At 53.8% G+C, this 18,953-nt stretch overlaps 1 protein-coding gene across 1 annotated transcript in view; it reads left to right on the plus strand.

The window, feature by feature from the left end:
• Window positions 1-713: 713 nt before the first annotated feature.
• PODXL (podocalyxin like) overlaps window positions 714-18,953 on the plus strand; it is a 45,636-nt gene continuing 27,396 nt past the window's right edge. The window contains exons 1-2 of the mRNA XM_073239858.1: window positions 714-731; window positions 800-1,478. Coding sequence (XP_073095959.1) covers window positions 714-731; window positions 800-1,478 — 697 coding nt within the window. The remainder of the gene's footprint in view (window positions 732-799; window positions 1,479-18,953) is intronic.

Raw genomic sequence — 18,953 nt, forward strand, 5'->3', positions numbered from 1 at the left:
TTGTTCTTTCACCGGGTTGACTCATTTCATGGAATTCAACTCCCACCCCCATCCCAAGTCGGCAAACTTCTCTCCCTTTCACACCGACTGCTGGCCGCTGCATCCACGGAGGCGTTCTCCGCTCCTGGCCCCAGGCTGAGTGCTCGTCCCGTGCTTAGTTAAGTCTCATAGCAAGCCTCTGAGGTAGTTTCGTTACCCCTTCCTTACAGATGCCTAGAACAGAGAGTAACCTGCCCAGGGTCTTACAACTAATACACGTACGGCTAGGTTTGGAGCCCAAGTCCGTTTTGACCCCAGCCCACTAAATCTTTATTGCTGTTCTTCATATAGGAAGACTAAGAATAATAGCTAATATCTATTGAGCAATCACTATTTGCCAGGCACTGTGCAGTGTTTCTCCAAACTACCCTCACAGGCAGGTCTGCCACTTACCACTTATGTGATCTTGAGTAAATTTCTTAATTTCTTTTTGACTCAATTCCCTTCCAGCAAAATGAGGCTTAAAATATGGCTGTTGTGAAGAGTAAATGAATCAATGTATGTAAATCACTTAGAACACAGACTGTCACCGATTAATCCCTCATGAATTTGTCTTTAAAAAAACAACTCTTTCTTCCATTCACAGGCAAGGCACCTAAGCTTGGAGAGACGAAGCAGTTTATTAGTCAGTATTGCCCACACTGCAGCACAGAGGTGATCATTAGTGGGGCGGGATGCAGGCCCGCCGGCAGGTGAGTGGCCCCCGGCAAGTGGAAGGCGTGCTGCTTCAGCGTTGCCTCGACGACAGGTGCTAAGCTAGCACGGCAGTCTGGGGGCCGCCTCGTTCCGGGTTCGGGCGTGCGGGGCCCAAGCCGTGTGTGTGTGTGTGTGTGTGTGTGTGTGTGTGTGCGCGCGCGCTCCCGGACCCCTCCCAAAAGCACTGCGTGCGACACCTGTGCGCCGGAACGGGCTGCCCTCGCCGCCCCGCGCGCACACTCACACCCGCCGCCTCGAGCCCCGACCCGGAGCCCGCCGCCCGCCGCCCGTCCGCGCTCCCCCGCCCGCCGCGCTCCAGGGCGGAGTTTCCTCCTCGGCTCATTGTTCGCGGCCCAGCGCCAGCCCAGCGCGGCCCCTCCCGCCCGCCGCAGCCCGCGCGCTCTGGGGGAGGGGCGGGGCCGGGGGCCGGCGCGGACGGGACGGGAGTCGCCGCAGCAGCCGCCGGACCGCAGCCGCGCAGACACCGCCTGCGACGCAACAGCCCGCCGCTCCTTCGCCTGGCTCCGCGCCTCCAGCCGGCTGTGCCGCAGCGGCCGCGAGGAGGGCCGCCGGAGCGGAGCGCGCATTGGGAGCCACCACCAGCGTCCCCGAGCGGCGCCCACGCTCCCGCGCCCGGCCGCCGAGACGCGCAGCCACCTGCTCCAGGCCCGAGGCGGACACGATGAGCTCCGCACTAGCGCTCGCGTTCGCCCTCCTGCTGCTGCTTACGCTCCCCAGGACCGGTGAGTGCCAGCCCGCCCGGACCCCCACCGTCCGCGCCCGCTGCGCGCTAGCCCACCGCGCCTCGTGGCCGCACCCCGAGCCGCCCCTGCGCGCACCGCTTGCTGGGGCCGACTCGGAGCCCTGACCTTGCAGCATCCACGCCCCTTCCAAATCCGAGAAAACGCCGCACGTGCGGCGCCGCGAGCGTGGACTGTCTCTTCTCCGCTCGGGTGGAGGGGGCAGTGGGTTGTGCCGGGCCAGCGGGCGCGGCGGCGCTGAGTGGGCTTGCGGGACAATCCACGCGGGGACTTAGAGAGGCTCCAGCTTCTGCGGGATCCCCAAGTCTGATCACTCCTGTTCTCTGTGCTGGAGGGGAGGCAGGGATGGTATTGTGTAGCTGTTTATTTTCAGGCAAAGCGTCAGGCTGGAAGCTCATGAGAAAGTCCCTGAGGCAGGTGACAAGCCTCCAGTAACGGCCCATGCGGGCGGGGCGTTATGCATTCTCAGAGGTTTGACCTATCAGTGTGTGCACGCTCAGACACCTGAGTCCGTGCTTGGAGAGGTGGAGGGGAGAAAGCGGACATTCCCCAGTCCCAGAGTCACCCGGCTGAGTTGGGTCCCTGCTGTCATGTCACCAACCCCTAGTGCCTGGCTAGGAAGGAGAGACCTCCCAATCCCCTTGTACATACAGGAACTTCTCTTTCATGAAATCAACTTGGGTGCACCTTAAAAAAACACCCCCATATTTCTCTAAAGGTGAAATGTTACCCTTTTGGTGGAGGGACGGGCAGTGGCTACAAACCCAACCAGAGCCGGTGTCCCAAAGCCCCTAGGAACAGCTGGAGTCTCAGTCTCGGGAGAGAGGTGCATTTTTTCTCCACCGCCTGAGCATGTGTCTGTAGGGAGAAAGAGTGGAGGTGGTGCTTCCACCCCAGAAGGACTTCAGTGACAGCCCAGACAGGGATGGGACCCTGCTGCTGGCAGGGGCTGGCATTTGGGACTACACTCTTAGGAGAGATGGAATGGCAGTAGAGTCTCCTGTCTGCACCATGGGGAGCCTTTGGTGGGAAGGGGCTGGCACTTACAGCAAGCAGGTGGGGGCACCCTTCAGTGGGAGCTCCTGAGACTCCACCAGCCGGCCAAAAAGGAAAGGGCACACCCAGGGGCAGAGGGTGTGTGTGCCAAGGAGGAGGCATAGTGTGAGGACCGGTCAGAACAGCTCTGAGAACGGCAGTTGCTGCATATTTGCACGACCTGCAGGGCTGAGAAGATGCTGGAGTGCAGCCACTCTCCCCACTCCTGCTCTCAGGGCCAGACTTCAGTGTGGGCTCTGACCTGTGCTCTTTTGTAGGGAGAGGCCTCTTAACACCATCCAGAAGGGAGATGGGCTGTCAGGAAGGATGGGCTAGTTCTCAGAGCTTGTGGCCTAAAGAGGCTGAGCTTTGAGGAAAGGGTGGCGGGCTGGCCCACTCTTAAGAGGAGCTGCTCTGGAGCCACCAGTGGGAAAAGCTCCAAGCCCAGCTCCCTGCTGGCTTCAAGGCTGGGACTGTCTTCCCTGGCATGTGGGCACTGCCCAGAAACCATGCCTCTTTCAGGAAGCCTTCCCTAAGCCTACCATGGGGCAGGGCACATGGCTGGAGCTTGAATGCGCAGCAAACAAATGAAGTAAACCAAAAACAAGCAGAACCCTGCTTCCACTCCCACAGCAAGCCCTCGGTACCTATCCCTAAAAATGCTATTATTACACTATGCTGTGAGAAAGGGAAGTGCTTTGAAAAGTATAAAGCGCAAGGGAGTGTTATTATTATTACTTAAATACACTGAGGCCAGAAAAGGCCTAGGGGTGCAGGCTTAGTGTTTAGTGGCTGTGCTGGATTTTACACCTTCCTATGGCGACCCAGTAAGGACGCTCACCTCTGCCCTTCTGAAGGTGTGGCCACCTGGGCAAGTGTCATCAGGGATGGTGTAACCCCCACAATGGCTGGAATCCTGTGGTTCCATTCTAAACAACTTGTAAGTTTATAGTGCCAGTCTCCTTAACAAAGGCATTGCCTCTGCACAGGTCCCCTGGGGGCTTACCTTTTAATACAGGCGATCATGCAGCCTAAAGCCTAAACAGCATTAAACCCAGGGGTGTGACAGTCCATTAGTGCTTTTTGATTTGATAGGCATTTGATTGACCCACATAGCAAGGTGTACCTCTGATCCTCAGTTTCCTTATTTGTAAGCTAGACCGAGAAAGAAGAAGGCACCTCTAGTTACACATTGTAACATTCCTGGGGTTCTGTGTTACCCTCAGTTGCCAAAAGGCCAGGCCGACTTACACTATCAATAAGATCAAGTCATTTGATGGATGAATCCTGGGCGACAGAAGGGCAGGCTCATGTAGTGGAAACACCCAGGCTTTGGGTCAGATAGACCTGTGGGACTGTAGACAAGACAGTGAATTTTTTTTTTTTTTTTTGAGAGGGCATCTCTCATATTTATTGATCAAATGGTTGTTAACAACAATAAAATTCAGTATAGGGGGGTCAACGCTCAATGTACAATCATTAATCCATCTCAAGCCTAATTCTCGTCAGTCTCCAATCTTCTGAAGCATAACGAACAAGTTCTTACATGGTGAACGAATTCTTACATAGTGAATAAATTCTTACATGGTGAACAGTACAAGGGCAGTCATCACAGAAACTTTCGGTTTTGATCATGCATTATGACCTATAAACAATCAGGTCAAATATGAATATTCGTTTGATTTTTGTACTTGATTTATATGTTGATCCCACATTTCTCCTATTATTATTATTATTTTTATTTTTAATAAAATGCTGAAGTGGTAGGTAGATGCAAGATAAAGGTAGAAAACATAATTTAGTGCTGTAAGAGGGCAAATGTAGATGATCAGATGATCAGGTGTGTGCCTATGGACTAAGTATTAATCCAGGCTAGACAAGGGCAGCAAGACATCCACGGATGCAGAAGATTTCTCTCAAAGCAGGGGGGGTGAGGTTCTGAGCCTCACCTCTGTTGATCCCCAAATTCTCACCTGATGGCCCCCCTGCGACTGTGCCTGTCTTAGGTTGTTCCTCCCTTGAGGAATCTTACCCGTCTCTGGGTAACCAGTCATCTTCCGGGGCCATACAGGGAAATGTAAAGTTGGTAAGTGAGAGAGAAGCCATATTGTTTGCAAAGGTTAGCTTTTTACTTCTTTGCAGATTTATGCCCTGTGGCTTCTATGCCCAGCACTAAGACAGTGAATTTTGAGTCTGTTTCTTCATCTGTAATAAAACGAATCTACCTTGCAGGTTGCTCCAAAGGTTAAAGAGGACATATGTAATGACCTTGACATTGTGCCCAGCTCATGGAGAGCTCAGTAAATCCTGGCTATGATGATAATAAAGTGTATGTATTGAGAGTGTCATTGATCTAAGGCACCCCAAGCATCAGAATCCTGCTAATGATCGTGGTGTCAATTGCTATGTACTAATACAGACTGAAGCTTAAGTGCCGGCTGCATGGGAAAGGGAGGCAAGTGTAAAACAGCGATTTGGGAAGGGGTGATCTGGGGAGCGGGCTGAAGGAGGTGGGGGTTATACAGGGACTTTAAAAGGGACAGTGTGGAGTGAGAGATCATTTCCTAGGGGTGTTTGGGGCTGAATGAATTGCAGGGTGTAGGGGAGACAGCGATGGGAGACTGGGCATTGATAGCGGTTCTTGAGATGGGTCAGTGAGCTTTGGGAAGGCGTTGGGAGGAGGTGGGCTTGCAAAGCGCAGAGAGAAAGTGCCATGGATGAGGTAGGGGATGGCAGGTGTTCCAAGCATGGCGCTGCTGGGACAGGGCTTTAAGGCAGCATGAGCAAGACATTGGATAGGACTGGAAGCAGACTGGTGTAAGTAGGCCTGAGAAGAGGTGGGGCAGGGGGCAGGCCAGGAAGGGACGTGGGACAACTATGGAGGGACACAAGGCACCCACCAGGCTGCAGCTTGGCCAGTGCTGTGGGGTGTGGCCCCAGGGAGGGGCAGAGAAGGGAAGCTGGGGTGCCCAGGAGTGTCCCCTGGTGGCCGCCCTGAGCCTCCAGATGGCAGGGCGTGGAGGTGGGGAGAGGCCTGCCCCATGGAGACTCTACTGCATCTATCTTTTCATGATGAATCCATGTCTGAGGGCAGAGTAGGGCCCCTGCTGGGTGCCATCTCACACCTCTGCCCTTTAGAAGCAGAGAGTGGAAGGGGACTCCATGTGGTTTGAGGGAGGGCTGGAGGTTTAACCTGATCGTCCTCAGGCATCACCTCTGCTGAGAAGCCTTCCCTGGTTTCTGGGTGGAACTAAATTGTGTTCCCTGGTCTGCCTGGGCGTCTCCACCACTCAGCGAGGGCCTCAAGGGCAGGGCCCAGCAACACACTCACCTCTCCTGTGGTCACTTGTGTTTTCAGCCGGTGGGAACCAGGCCTAGCCCCAGGCCTCAGGCTCTCTGGAAGGTGGCCCTAGGCCAGCTCGCACCTGGGCAGGGATGCCATCCAGTGGGTTCTCTGCAGCAGCCAGAGCTGGCAGGAGCTTCAGGCAGAAGGGTCAGGGCTGCAGGGCGTGGGGTCCTGGACTGGCCTAGTGGCTGCTGGGAGGACAGTTTAGCACTTAGCTTGAGGCCCTTCACTCCTAAGGGAAGTGGGAGGAGCCCTCTGGACCATGCCCTTCTTGGGAGAGGGAGTCGGGACTTAGATGGCCCCTACCCAGGACAGGCCTGCTTCTGCACTGCCTTTGTGGCAGAGGCCAGGGTCCTCTCTGAAGGTCTGCTGGATTGAAGCACCTCCTACAGGCTGGAGAAAGAGAATGACCTCCCTGTCTCTCCCACCCTGCTGAGCCCAGGCCCACCAGGAGACTTCCTCAGACCTGGAGGCCGCAGTCCTGGGCTCACTTCCTATTTGGGCCCTCCGGTATGATGCGGGGCAGGGAGCTCAGCTGGTGGGGTTTCCTGTCACGTCTCGTTCCCAGAAACATGGGTGAAGTTGGATAGGCCTTTCCTTGTCATGTGTCCTGTCCACTTTGTGGAGACAAAGAAGCTCAAACGAGGTGGCTGCCCTGGCACTGGGACTCTTCAGCTCACAGGCCTAATGACTGTAGGTGTTGTTTTAAGGATAGCCTTCAAGGGCATATACACAAAACATACACTGCAGGGGCCTCTTTATATTTGTAGCAGCAATTACCATAGACTTCAAAGTAGGCTGTTCCAATACAATTCAACTGGCAAGGAATAATTTCCTTACCTCTTCTAAATAACCCAGAAAATCATAGAACACCGAATTCTAGAGCTGGGGAGCCTTCTGGAAATCATCTACACCCACTCATTTTTCATGGGGGAATGCAGACCAAGAGTGGTTTGCCTGCCCAAGTTCCCAGCTACAGCATCCCAGGTGAGCGTGTGTGCATTAGCCCTGGAGCCTCATAACTGGATTCAGCCCCTTCCATGTCAATTCTCTCCTGGGTATTGGAGAAACTCACTAAAATCCTTTTTCAGAAAGGGTTTCATGATGGTGCCAACCCTATACTGTGCCCAGATTCTTTCCCCACCCCTCCACCATCAGGGAAAGTTGACTCATGGAGCCACTTTGCTACCCAAGAGTTAGGCCCTCTGCATACTATGTCACAGTGTTGGCCACCAGGCGTTAAGACTGTGTATGTCTGTCTCCCACTGCCTGTGAGCCCCTGTAGTGTCCAGTGCATCTGGCCAGAATCTGGAACAAAGAGGTGGTTAGAAATGCTTGTTGGATGACTGGTGCACAGATGTAGCAATCACCTGCAGATTCAGGAGCAGGCCTCACGCATCCCCCTACCCCAGCCTCCTGTCTGGGCTCTGAACGCTGGGCTCCCCAACCCTGGACCACTATGGCTGTGGTCAGCACAGACCCCCAGCTTAGTTTGGCCTCCTGGCCACCCATCCTCCCTCCTTCTCCACCCCTTCCCCGCCACACACCACCACCACCCTCTCTTCCTTTGTAGCCTTATCCCCGTCGGGTCAGCCACCTCGAACTTCCCTAGGGCCAGGGTGCAGGGTGGCACCCTGTCCGCCAATTGTCACAGCCGGAAGGCTGTGTGCCTCAGCTCGGGGGGAGAGTCCTGAGGGGAATGGCTGCGCACGGCTTGCTGTGTGGCCCTGGGTTAGGGAGCAGGGGTCCCTCCTGAGCCAGGTCCCTGGAGACACATGGGCTGACCAGGAGCCCACAGCTGTCTGACCTCTAACCTTCCAGCCCCTTGGAGGCCAGGACTGATGAGGAGGACATTTTGTAGGCCTCACACCCCTTCTTACTTGAAATTCACAGATCTCTGTCCAAGGGGCTTCTCCATCCCCATACAGTCTGATTCCCTTGTTAACCTGGTTGTGTTCACCTAACCAGAGTCTCCAGCCAGTTGGCATGAGGTTGCCTTTGCACTATGTTAGAGAGGGGAAACTGAGGTCCAGCACCAAGGACTTGGAGTAGATCACATAACCAGCATTTCTCCCAACCATCCACACGCCTCACTTTCTCATTTGGTGAGCTCTCTGCTGGAATGCCACCTTCTTAGGCCTTCCGGGCCACATAGTATAACACGCCCTCTCCGCCTTACTCTGCTTGCTTTGTCTACAGCACTTCTCCCCTGACGTGTACGACTCTCTCCCGAGTAGGTGTAACTTCAATGAGGGCAGGGACTTCTGCTGTTCAGTACTGTTGCTGTAGGACCTGGAGCAGTACCAGGCACATAGTAGGTGTTCAATAAGTATTTGATGAGTGAGTGAGTGAGTGTGTGGCAGAGCTGGTTTAGAACCCAGAGTCTTGCCTGCCAGTGCTGTGCTCTGCGACTGCAAGGCTCCTAAGCTGATCCCACAAGAGAGGCAGGTGGCAGGCAGGGCTTGTCTACGCCTTGGAGGGACGGATATGTGGGCATGAGAGGAACAGGGACTCCTGCAGGCTGGAGCGCTGTGGGAGGTGCAGCAGCCGCGTGGCTCCCTCTGTGCCTCTCCCACCCAAAGAATACTGCAGTTGAAGATGAGGGCTTCTGGTTGTTAGAAATTGACTTGGCTGCTCATAGATACTGAAAAGTGGACTAAACAAGACAGAAGTCACACCTCATGTAATAGAAGTTCAGAGCGGTCCTTGGTCTCCAATAGTCACACACACACACACACACACACACACAACACCAACCAAGAAGGCTGCATAGTCTCACACACACACACACACACACACAACACCAACCAAGAAGGCTGCATAGTCACACACACACACACACACAACACCAACCAAGAAGGCTGCATAGTCATACACACACACACACACACACACACACACACACACACACACACACACACACACCACCACCACCACCACCGCATAGTCACACACACACACACACACACACACACACACACACCACCACCACCCCACCACCACCCCCCAAGAAGGCTGCAGCAACTCTTTTGAGGGTACTTTCCAGAAACCACACACAGCATTTCCATTTACATTTTGTTGAACAGAACTTAGTCTTGTGGCCACACCTAGCTGCAAGGGAAGCAGGAAAGAATACTCTTTTGGGGGAAGAGTACTTTTTATTTCAGGTACCTGACTACCTAATCAGAGTCAGTGGTTTTGTTATAAAGAAGCAGAGAAAGGATATTGGACTGGGTCACTGGCAAATGCTGCCATAGACCCAGTCCTTGGAAAGCTTGGGTTTCTCTGTAGCTGCCCTCAGTCCTTACTTTGCTTCTGCATGAGTGAAACACAAGCAGTTGTCCTCCATGACATGAGGATTTGCCACCTTCTGGCTGAGCCAGTTCAGACTTAGCCCTGTTGTTTGTGGCTCCAGCCTTTTGGTACTGATGAAGCAGTTCCTTGTAGGAACTGGCTTCCTTCTACTCAGGTCCCTTGGCTGTAAGCTACACAGTGACCCCAGGTGCCCAGGCGATGACCCATGAGCAAGGCCTCTGCCAGGGCAGGCATTAGGGGACCTGCTTTCCCCCACTGGCCTCTGAATGGGAAGGTATTTCTGCACCCATTGAGGACAGGGCAGAGGGAGACACTGCCATAGGAGTTTGGTCCATGCATGGACACTTGTGAGAGCAGTAGCTGGAGGCCAGGGGTTTTCAAATTGGTGGTGTTCTGTGGGACACCGAGAGCTGGAGGGAGAAGCTAAGAATAGGCAGTCTGGGGGGACTTTGCATCCCACCCTCTTCATGCAGCTCTACTCTTACCTGTTCTGTATGGTAGAACTCCATATAGAAATTCCTTTGAGGAAAAAAGTTAACTGTCAAGAAGAAGAAGAAAAATTAAAATTTCTTGGCACAATGCCCCAGGCTTTTAAGTTAGAAGCTTGGATTTTAGTCTGAGCTTTGGCACTTACTAGCTTTGTGATATTAGGCTTGTTTCTTGGCCTCTGTTTCCTCAGTCAAAAAATGGGCATAATGCTTTCCTGAACTATAAGGTTCAATTTAATCACATCAGTGGTGTGCTTGACACATAGTAAGCATCAGAACATTATAGTTTTATTTCTTTTGCTGGCTTCAGCTCTAGCCCAGTGTGAGGTGTGTTGTCCTTCCAAGCTGGAGTGTCTGCAGGGACCCCACTGAGCCAGGCCATCCCCCTTTTAGTTACTGCCCTGTAGCAAGGTCCCTCAGGATGGGGGCCCCTTTTCCAGGAAGTTATGGATCACAGTCCCCAATGAGGGTGGGCTTAGCTAAGAAGGGGCTCTGATGGCCTGCACCCTGCCTCTCTGGTTCCCACCCAAGGGCTTCTTGCTCCTGCCTTAGGGAAGTACTGTCCTTCGCTTTGGGGCTTGAAGTTAAAACTGGCTTTCCCGAGGCTCTGCCCATCACACTGTGAAACGGAGTCCCACATCCCGCAGCTCTTCTTCCACCTGGACTAATGCTTCTCTGGGCACCCTTGCAACACGGCTACTGTCCAGGCTGCAGATCTGAGTCTGGCTTGCTAAATAGCCTTTCTCTTCATCCACTCTCACCCTGACTCCAGCACCAAACTAGAGGTGACACCAGCCAAGCCAGGCAGAGAAGCATGATGGCAGGCTTCCTATAGCCATCTTTCCACTTCTCTGGGAAGCAGGGAGGCAGGTAAGCATGTGGGGTTACAATCCAGAAGCTCATAGAAACCAGGGACCTGAGTATTTCCTCACAATGATGAGATGTGGGAGGGAGAACTACTCAGAGCTGCATTTGGCTTTCTGCACAATAAACTCCAGTGAGGTACCATGTTGTGCCTCAGTTTACCCAAATGGTAGACCATATGGCTTTTTTTTAAACTTCTACAACTCGATAAAATAAGCTATGTTCCAAACTGTGTCCAAAGAGGGCACTAGTAGTCTCATAACTAGTAATAGTTATTATGCTCTCAGTAAATGCTTGATAAATGAATAAAAGGTTGCTGATGAATAAAAGAAGTATGTCCAAGAAGTTTGGGAAAGGCTGCTTACTCTCTTCCCTTTTGCAGAAAGCCAAACTCATATTATCGTAAATGTCCCCAAGAAGTCCCTTATTACCTGTTTAATGGGCCAGTATTCCCTAAACATACATTAACCTTGGAAACATTTCCTTTCTTGCTTCCTCTTTTTAGTAGAGTAAGTATTAACATCTCGTGGGGAAACTCTGATATGAAGGTAGAGTGACCAACCTAGTTTGCTCAGGACCAAGGTATCCAGGGATGTGTGACTTCCAGTGTAAAACTCAGACAGTCCTATGGCAAGACTGGCGTGGGCTGGAAAAGCATCACATAAAAAACACACCGGTGTGTGTACGGCCTCCTCCTTTAGGGGGATTTACAGGAAACCACATGGAAGGTTGTGGCCAGGATAAAGGCTGCTCATACCAGCGGCTGTGCAGGAACAAGCCACAGCCGAGGCTGGCGCCCCTCACGGCTGCTTAGTAATGGTGGTGACGTCCCCTGCTCTAGAAGCCATGCAGACATCACATTCCTCAGTATCCCTGTCATGACGCAAGCACCAGAGGGACCCTAGACATCACTTGATCCCCCAACAAGGGAGGGCTGGACAAATGGCCAGAATATGGGGCATCAGGTCACACCTCCTTTGGCTTCCAGAGCTCTGGGGTCCAGCTCCCAGTGTGGGCTCCCTATCCTGGGGGCACAGTGCCCATATGCTCCTGGCTGCAACTCCTGCTCCCCCTCAGTGGGACAATGGGACAGGGAAGGGAGGCCCCTGACCTGTGGTGAGAGAGATTAAGAGGAGAGACCCAGAGAGTCCCCCAGGAGCCACGGGACATGCGCGCACACCCTCCCCATCTTCGCAGATAGAAGTTGGAGGCGTTATTAAGAAAATCAAGGATGCGTGTGTATTTTGACATTTGATCTTTCCGCTCAGATGGGGGCAAACATGGTTTGCCCTGCTTCTGGCTGCTTTCTTTCCTGTTGTGCCTCTGCCCCTCTGCTTTGAGTCCCTGATCCTGACAGCATCACTTTTACTGTTTCCAATTCAGGCTGAGTCTGTCATCCAGTCATGCTGCCCTCCTGCCCTAGGGTTTGGAGAAGGGGTATCGGGAGAATGGTCAGACAACCAGCCCTGCCTGCCACAGCAGCTCACCAGCACACTGGTGCTTGGGACCTTCTTAGCTCTGGTCAAACAGGTCTTGCTGGGGTACATCTTGCTTGAGTTATCAGCTCGCGTGTACTTTGCAAGCTTCCCCTAGCACATAAGGGCATCCCGCCCCTGGTGTCTGCGAGGGCAGGGTCCCCTTGCCCAGGCAGATGTAGCCCTGCATCCCAGCTCTGAGGGGTGCTGTCACGTAGCGTGTGGGCTGGGTTTCAGCCTGCCACTTTGTGCAGCAGCCCTGCTGCTCTCTTCCCCAGGCCCGGAGCTGTCAGCGCTCCCCAACACACTCCTTCCCGCCAGGCCACCTTCATCTGGAGACCCCCAGGGCGCCACACAGTTGCTTCTCACCCTGAGGTCATCCTGGTTCCTGGTTCCAGCTTCTCCGTGGGTCAGGGCAGCAGAGAGCCTGTGCTGTGGCTCCTGGAGATGGCAGAGTGGGAGCTTGTCCTTAGCCTCTCATTCTGCCTGGGCATCCTGGGACGTTGGCTTTACTCCCCGGCCTGGGGAGAATCAGAAGTCTGGTTCTAACCACAAGAGATCACAACTGTGAATTCAGTAGGCACTCGTGGGCGATTGTGTCAATACACCAGCTCTGACTGCCCTGGGGGCACCTGTTCATTAAGCTTTGGGGATGTGTGTGTGTGTCTGTGTGTATGGGGGTGATGGCAAGCAGGGAGCAGATTTCCAGGAGCTCCTGAGTTGGTTATTGAATAAAGAGCAGCGTGAAGAAGAAAATGGGTTTGCAAGAGTAAGATGCTCCATCCACTCGGGACTGCGACTTCCCTGCAGGCCTCAGTTCTCTCTAATGTGAATGAGGGGCTGGCCCAGGTAGTATCTGCCTGATAATTTCGGCCCAGAACTGCTGGTGTAACGGGCTTGATTCAAGTGTGTGGCTCTATCCTGGAGGCCCGGGGGAGGGAGGGCCAGCTGGAGAGCACCAGTGCTTTGAGTCCCTGGGAATGGCTGGAGGTGGAGGACAGCCAGTGACACCTTGATTCCTGGATGATGTGATGGGGAGGGTGTGCGCGCATGTCCCGTGGCTCCTGGGGGACTCTCTGGGTCTCTCCTCTTAATCTCTCTCACCACAGGTCAGGGGCCTCCCTTCCCTGTCCCATTGTCCCACTGAGGGGGAGCAGGAGTTGCAGCCAGGAGCATATGGGCACTGTGCCCCCAGGATAGGGAGCCCACACTGGGAGCTGGACCCCAGAGCTCTGGAAGCCAAAGGAGGTGTGACCTGATGCCCCATATTCTGGCCATTTGTCCAGCCCTCCCTTGTTGGGGGATCAAGTGATGTCTAGGGTCCCTCTGGTGCTTGCGTCATGACAGGGATACTGAGGAATGTGATGTCTGCATGGCTTCTAGAGCAGGGGACGTCACCAGCCAGTGGTCGTGGAGGCTGTGTACTGTGGCCCTGGCCGCTCAGTCGCTCCTTGCCTGTCTCTGGCCCCTGCTTGCCCAGCTGCTTCCTCGGTTGATGGGTGACTTCCTCCGGCTGCATCTTCAGGCATGATGTGTGTCATCACTGTAAGAGCAAAGACCAGTCTGTAAGAGAAGATGAGAAGGGCAACAGACCTTGGGACCAACGTCTCTGATATCCTGAGGCCCTGGGTTGTGCTACCCTCAGGGCACTGCACCCACTTTCCAGGTGGGAAGTCTGAGGTAGGAGGATGTTTGTGATTTACCCAGTATGGAGTCTGGAGGCTCCAGGTAGCCCCTTCCACTTTAGGTATGCCTTAATGCTCTGGGCAGGAGTGGCCAGGTAAACTTGGCCTAGACACCTGGGCTTCCACATCCAGCCTGCAGGATAGCAAGACTGGAAACACAGCAAAGAGAGGAGGAGGAAGGTGGGGACGGGAACATGTGAGGCCAGTGGATGAGAGACGGTGCCTCTCTGCCTTCCACCCATTTTGGAGCCCCAAGTCAGACTTCAGTATCAATCTTGTGTGATCTAAGCAATGTGTGACCCCTTTCCTGACCTAAAAAATGTCAGAGGGAAACATTTCATTTGAGGAGATGACTCTGGTGTTATTAGTCCTCTCGGAGATGACTTTTCAGCTGTTTGGACACCTGGCTTCACCCCACCGGCTCTGGGATTCTTGATCACTTCCTGGGGTGCAGCCCAGAGGAAGCTAACTTCCTTGACTAGCTCTAACATCTCAAACACTGGGGCACTCTTTGGCTTTCTTTAAAAGGAGCATGGCTTTTAACTCCACCACTGCCCCCCAGGCTCTGGGGGGACAAGGGAGCAGGTGTTCAGTTGTTTAGCCATATGCATTTAGTAGGTTTGTTTGTTCTTTTTAAGAAATACCTCCACCAGACCCCATGCCCCAGAGGCATAAAGAGCTCCCCTCCCTTCAGACACCAAAGAGATCCAGGTTCGGTGCCCTCAGGAGTAGGCATGCTCCCTGCCAAGCCTGAGCCCCCCTCCCTGCCGGCACTCAGGGCACTCCCGCCTTCCATCCAGGGACTGTGCCCTGAGGTGGCTGACACTGCAAGAAGGATGCAGGTGTTATTCCTGGAAGGGGAGAATTCTCTCCAGGACAGAAAAAAAAAGTTTGGGAATTTGGAAAGCTGTGCCAGCTGCCTTAACCTTTGGCTTCCACCAGGCGGAAACCGTCCTGCCCAGGGAAATTCACAGGCCCCGCTTCACAGCACTTTCTCACTCAGCGCCCAGAGGCGACTCTCCCACCATCTACGCAGGACTTCCCTCTGGTTTTTGGCCGTTGTTTTTTGCCCTGGCGTGGAGACTGGTCCCTGGCAGAGGTTTCCAGGGGTGGCAGAGAAAGCCAAACACATCTGGCTGGCTCCTTTTGGGGCCTCAGGAGGGGGGCGGTGGCGTGGGAATGAGAATGTGCTCCCTCACAGAAACATTTACAAAGGTTGTTTTGAACTGACTGCTGAGGGAAGGGCTGAATGCCAAATGCATGCATGCTTCGGCACGCATGTGCCTGAGGAGTTAGAGCGCAGCAGGTGTGCCTGGAGCAAGAGAAGGGGCCAGTTGGAAAGCTGTGCAGGCGCATGCAAACCTGGGTCAGTGTTTGTGCGAAGCAGAGCGCTCACCTCCAGGACAGCCTGGACTGAGTCCTGCTCCCACTCCCCAGTGACCCTGGTCTGAATCTCCTCTCCTGGAGCGAAGTGGAGGCACCTCATCAGAGGGTGATGGGATCACATGTCACGCCCTCAGCTCCGAGTCTGGCCCATATGGTAAGGCCGCAACAAGTGCTAGTTCTAAGTTTAAGACTAATGATGATAAACTGCTTTTGACGGGTGGGTTTGTAGAAAACTCTACCACTGAAGAGAGGAAGTGCATCCCATGCCCTGCCTGCCTACACCTCGGGCCTGACCAAGCACAGCAGGCCACGCAGCCCTGCTCTCCTTTCCCAGAGCCCTTGATACAGACATTTGTGTCTTCAGCGCACAGTAGGGTGTTTTGGCAGGACTATCAGCCCGGCTTCCTATCCAGCCAGCTCTGCGCCTCTGTAGATATGAAGTATTTTGACATTTTCCCCCAAAGCTTATAAACTTCTTAAAAATGTTAATTTTGTTCCAACATAGAGATTTCTCTTCTCTTGACGAACAAGGGGACCAAGGCCCCAGGAGGCCTCCGGTTCAGAGAAGACCAGGTCTTCATCTGTAGGGCTCCCTCTTCCTATGGAGGCTTCATGTACATCACACATGGGGCCCTTGAAACCCATCTTAAGGACAGGGTGCAGGGCATGCTGCCTCTCCCCAGGGTGCTGTCCTGTTGCCCTGACCTTTGTACGGGGAGCCCTTCCTGGCAGGCGAGGTGAATGCAGTCAGCTGGGCGTCACCCCCACCCGCCTGCAGGCCAGTGGGCTGGCGGCTCCTGGGCACGCTGCCTGGTCAGACAGATCAGGATTCACATGGTCTGTAGCAGGCCGAGGGATTAGGAGGCCCTGGGAAGGGTGTTGTTTTAAGGAGGTTAGTCTTTCCAGTTCAGGAAGGAGCCCCAGACTCTTCCCTGGGCAGGCTGGCAGCCCCCACACGAAGCCTGACACACCCACCCCAAACCTCCAGGCTGACACAGGCCTGTGCACAGCCCTCTTGTTGGGAGCAACACCAACAGGTGGCTCAGAGGCAGGCTGCAGGCCCAGGATGGGAAAGGAGCCGGAGCAGAGCAGTGGGGCTCAGTTAGGGGCGGGATGGCAGTGTCCGGCACCGCTACTGCTTGGAGTCTGCACTCTTACCGCTCTGCCTTCAGCAGCAGAATTATAATGAGTACTCGGAAGAATGCATTTGGAAGCTTCCTGCTGAGGAACTCAGTCCTGTTGCAGGGTCTGGGGGTGGGGAGTTCTGCCCTCTAACCCCCACTTGGAGCGCTTCTGATGAGGGTGGGTGGGGATGTGCAGCCAACTCTGGCCTGATTGTCATTAGAAGGAATTGCAGAGGTCATTGAAGCCACCCTGCTGAATCATGTGGAAGCTAAGGCCTCCTGAGATGGTAATGTCAGGGAAGAGGGTGAACGCAGGGTCCCTATAGGGCATGTTTCCCCACTCCCCACTCTGCACCTGCCACTCCCCTTCTTCCAGGTCCATAGCTCTGAAAGCCCAGATTTGAGTGACAACTAGCTGGCCAGGGAGTGGGGTGCAGATGACAGAACTCAGAGAGTGGCCCCTGCAGGGAAGGCCTGAGATTCTGTCTGGGTGTGGGACCTGGGCAGCAAGGGAGAAGCTCAGGATATGGGGCCCGGAGCTGGCCCTTTTGGGTCATTGCCCTCCCTGTGCTGTGCGGGACCAGCAGCTACAGGCTCTGTCTACACAGCTCAGCTCAGCCTCCACCCGGACCTGTTTGAAGTGCAGACATGTTCCCAAGGGCATGACCTACAGTGTTCATGCACAGTGGCCTTGCACTGGAAGCCCTGAATGCCCATGGGCAGTAGAATAGATAAACACATGGTGGCAGGTTCACAGGAGAGAGTCCCGGACTGTGGTGACGGTGAATTGCCTGTAGCTGCACACACTAGGAGGGTGAATCCCACGAAATGTTGAGGAAATGAGCCAGACCCCAAAGTCAGTGCTCTTTACAGAAGTTTGCCAACCCCTCTTACATACATGGCTTACATGGTGTGAGCCAGTGATACACAATTCAAAACCCAGCAAAAAAAAAAAACTGTGACGCTTAAGTCAGAAGAGTGGTTACCTTTGGGATGGAGAGTGTGACTGGTGAGGAACATGAAGGGCCTCGGAGATTCAGTGTCCTGTTTCGTGATCTGGGTGTTCCATTGGCACGTGTGATGGGTGCGCATCTCTGAATGTATGTAATTCTTCAGTGAAATGTTTAAATAAAGGTGGAAGGGGTTGTTCTCTGAGGACCTCCTGACTGAACACAGCAGGAGTTATGCTGAACCCCTGGCAGCAGGCACTCGACTCAGCAGCCAAAACCCCAGGCCCCAGGCAGATGGTTCAGGTGGGCAGCTCAGGGGGAAAGGCTCGTGGACCAGGGGCAGGCAGCCCCCAGAGAAGAGAGAGGACCCTAAGTTAGGTGCGCTGACCTGCTGTGTCTGCTAGCCAACTACCACCCCTGTCCAGCCCGACCCCAGCTGTCACTGGCTGCTTCCACAAGGGTCAGAGGGAATGCAGCACTAGTGGCTCTGTTCCCTGGGGACACACTCAGCCAGCGTCACTGGGATGGGTGCTGTGCACGTTCCAGGGCATGAGGGGGGTGGCCACAGATAACAGCCATACAGAGAAGGGCAGGCCTTCCTGAAAGGACCACGGGGTACACGTTCACCCCTCTGATGTCTGTTATTGGACTATGGTGATCTTAGATTTTTTAATTTTTTCTTATTTTTTTGTTTTTGTTTTTTGAGTAGGTCACAATTTAGGCATTTCCCTTTGTGATATGAGTTGCAAATCAAATACTGAGTTTTCTACCCGTGGCTCAGTTTCTAGACTAGTACAGGTGGCTCTTGGGCTCTTAAGGGAAAATATAGAATAGGGCCTACAGCTGTATAAACACCTAGGCTTATAGCCCAGGACCTAGAGGGCATTGTGTACATTAGGAGCTGGCAAACTACAGCTTGGCGGCCAGCACTTGTAAATAAAGTTTTAGTGGAACCCAGGGACGGCCAGTGATGCCCTCCTATTTCCATACTGTCTGCGGTTGTTTTTGGGCTACAATGAAGTTGAGTAGCTGTGACAGAGACCTGTGGACTGCAAGGTCTAAAATACTTATTCAGTGGCTCTTTACAGAAGTTTGCCAACCCCTCCTACATACTTTACTGTGTCATGATGTCATTATTCTACAAATGGGAGGCAAGGCCCAAGAAACTGAAGTGACTTGCTCAAGCAGTGCCACAGGCTAAAAACCAGCACCCCTACCCCCTGCCCTTCACCTGCTGCTGTCTAGAAAGAAAGCAGCTCCCTGGGCCTCCTGACCACTTACTGGCTGTGGTGCTGAATAGGGCAGTTACCTTCTTTCACGTGGTTTATTTAATAATAGAAACTTCTGGTGTTCTTGTTTTTTTCCCAGCAGTAAATGAGATACCATACAAACACCCCGGTCCCCAGCTCATAGCACATCTTAATACGCGAGTTCCCCACCTTCTAATCGTTAGGTACTTATCTGACGCTTCCACCTTTGTGCACACCCCTCAGGGTGGGATGAGGCAGGAGGTGGAAGGGATGGTTTCGTTTTACTGAGGAGGAAACCCAGGCTTGAGAGGGAGGTGGGTTCGCCTGGCCCCCTGCCCACGGCTCCCCCCTCACCCCGCCATGTGGCTGGGAACACCAGGCACTGGTTTGGGAGCCCGGCTGACCTTAAATAGCCCTCAGAGAAGAGAGTTTCTTGCCCAGTCCTCCCTGTGAGGTCTGGGGCTGCTGTCAGGGCAGAACTGCAGGCCGCCACAGGAAGGGCCGGCCTTCCTTGCCCCTGCTTGGCTCCCCCCAAGGCT

The sequence above is a fragment of the Manis javanica genome, chromosome 6, assembly GCF_040802235.1.
Source record: "Manis javanica isolate MJ-LG chromosome 6, MJ_LKY, whole genome shotgun sequence".
Classification (NCBI taxonomy): Eukaryota; Metazoa; Chordata; class Mammalia; order Pholidota; family Manidae; genus Manis; species Manis javanica.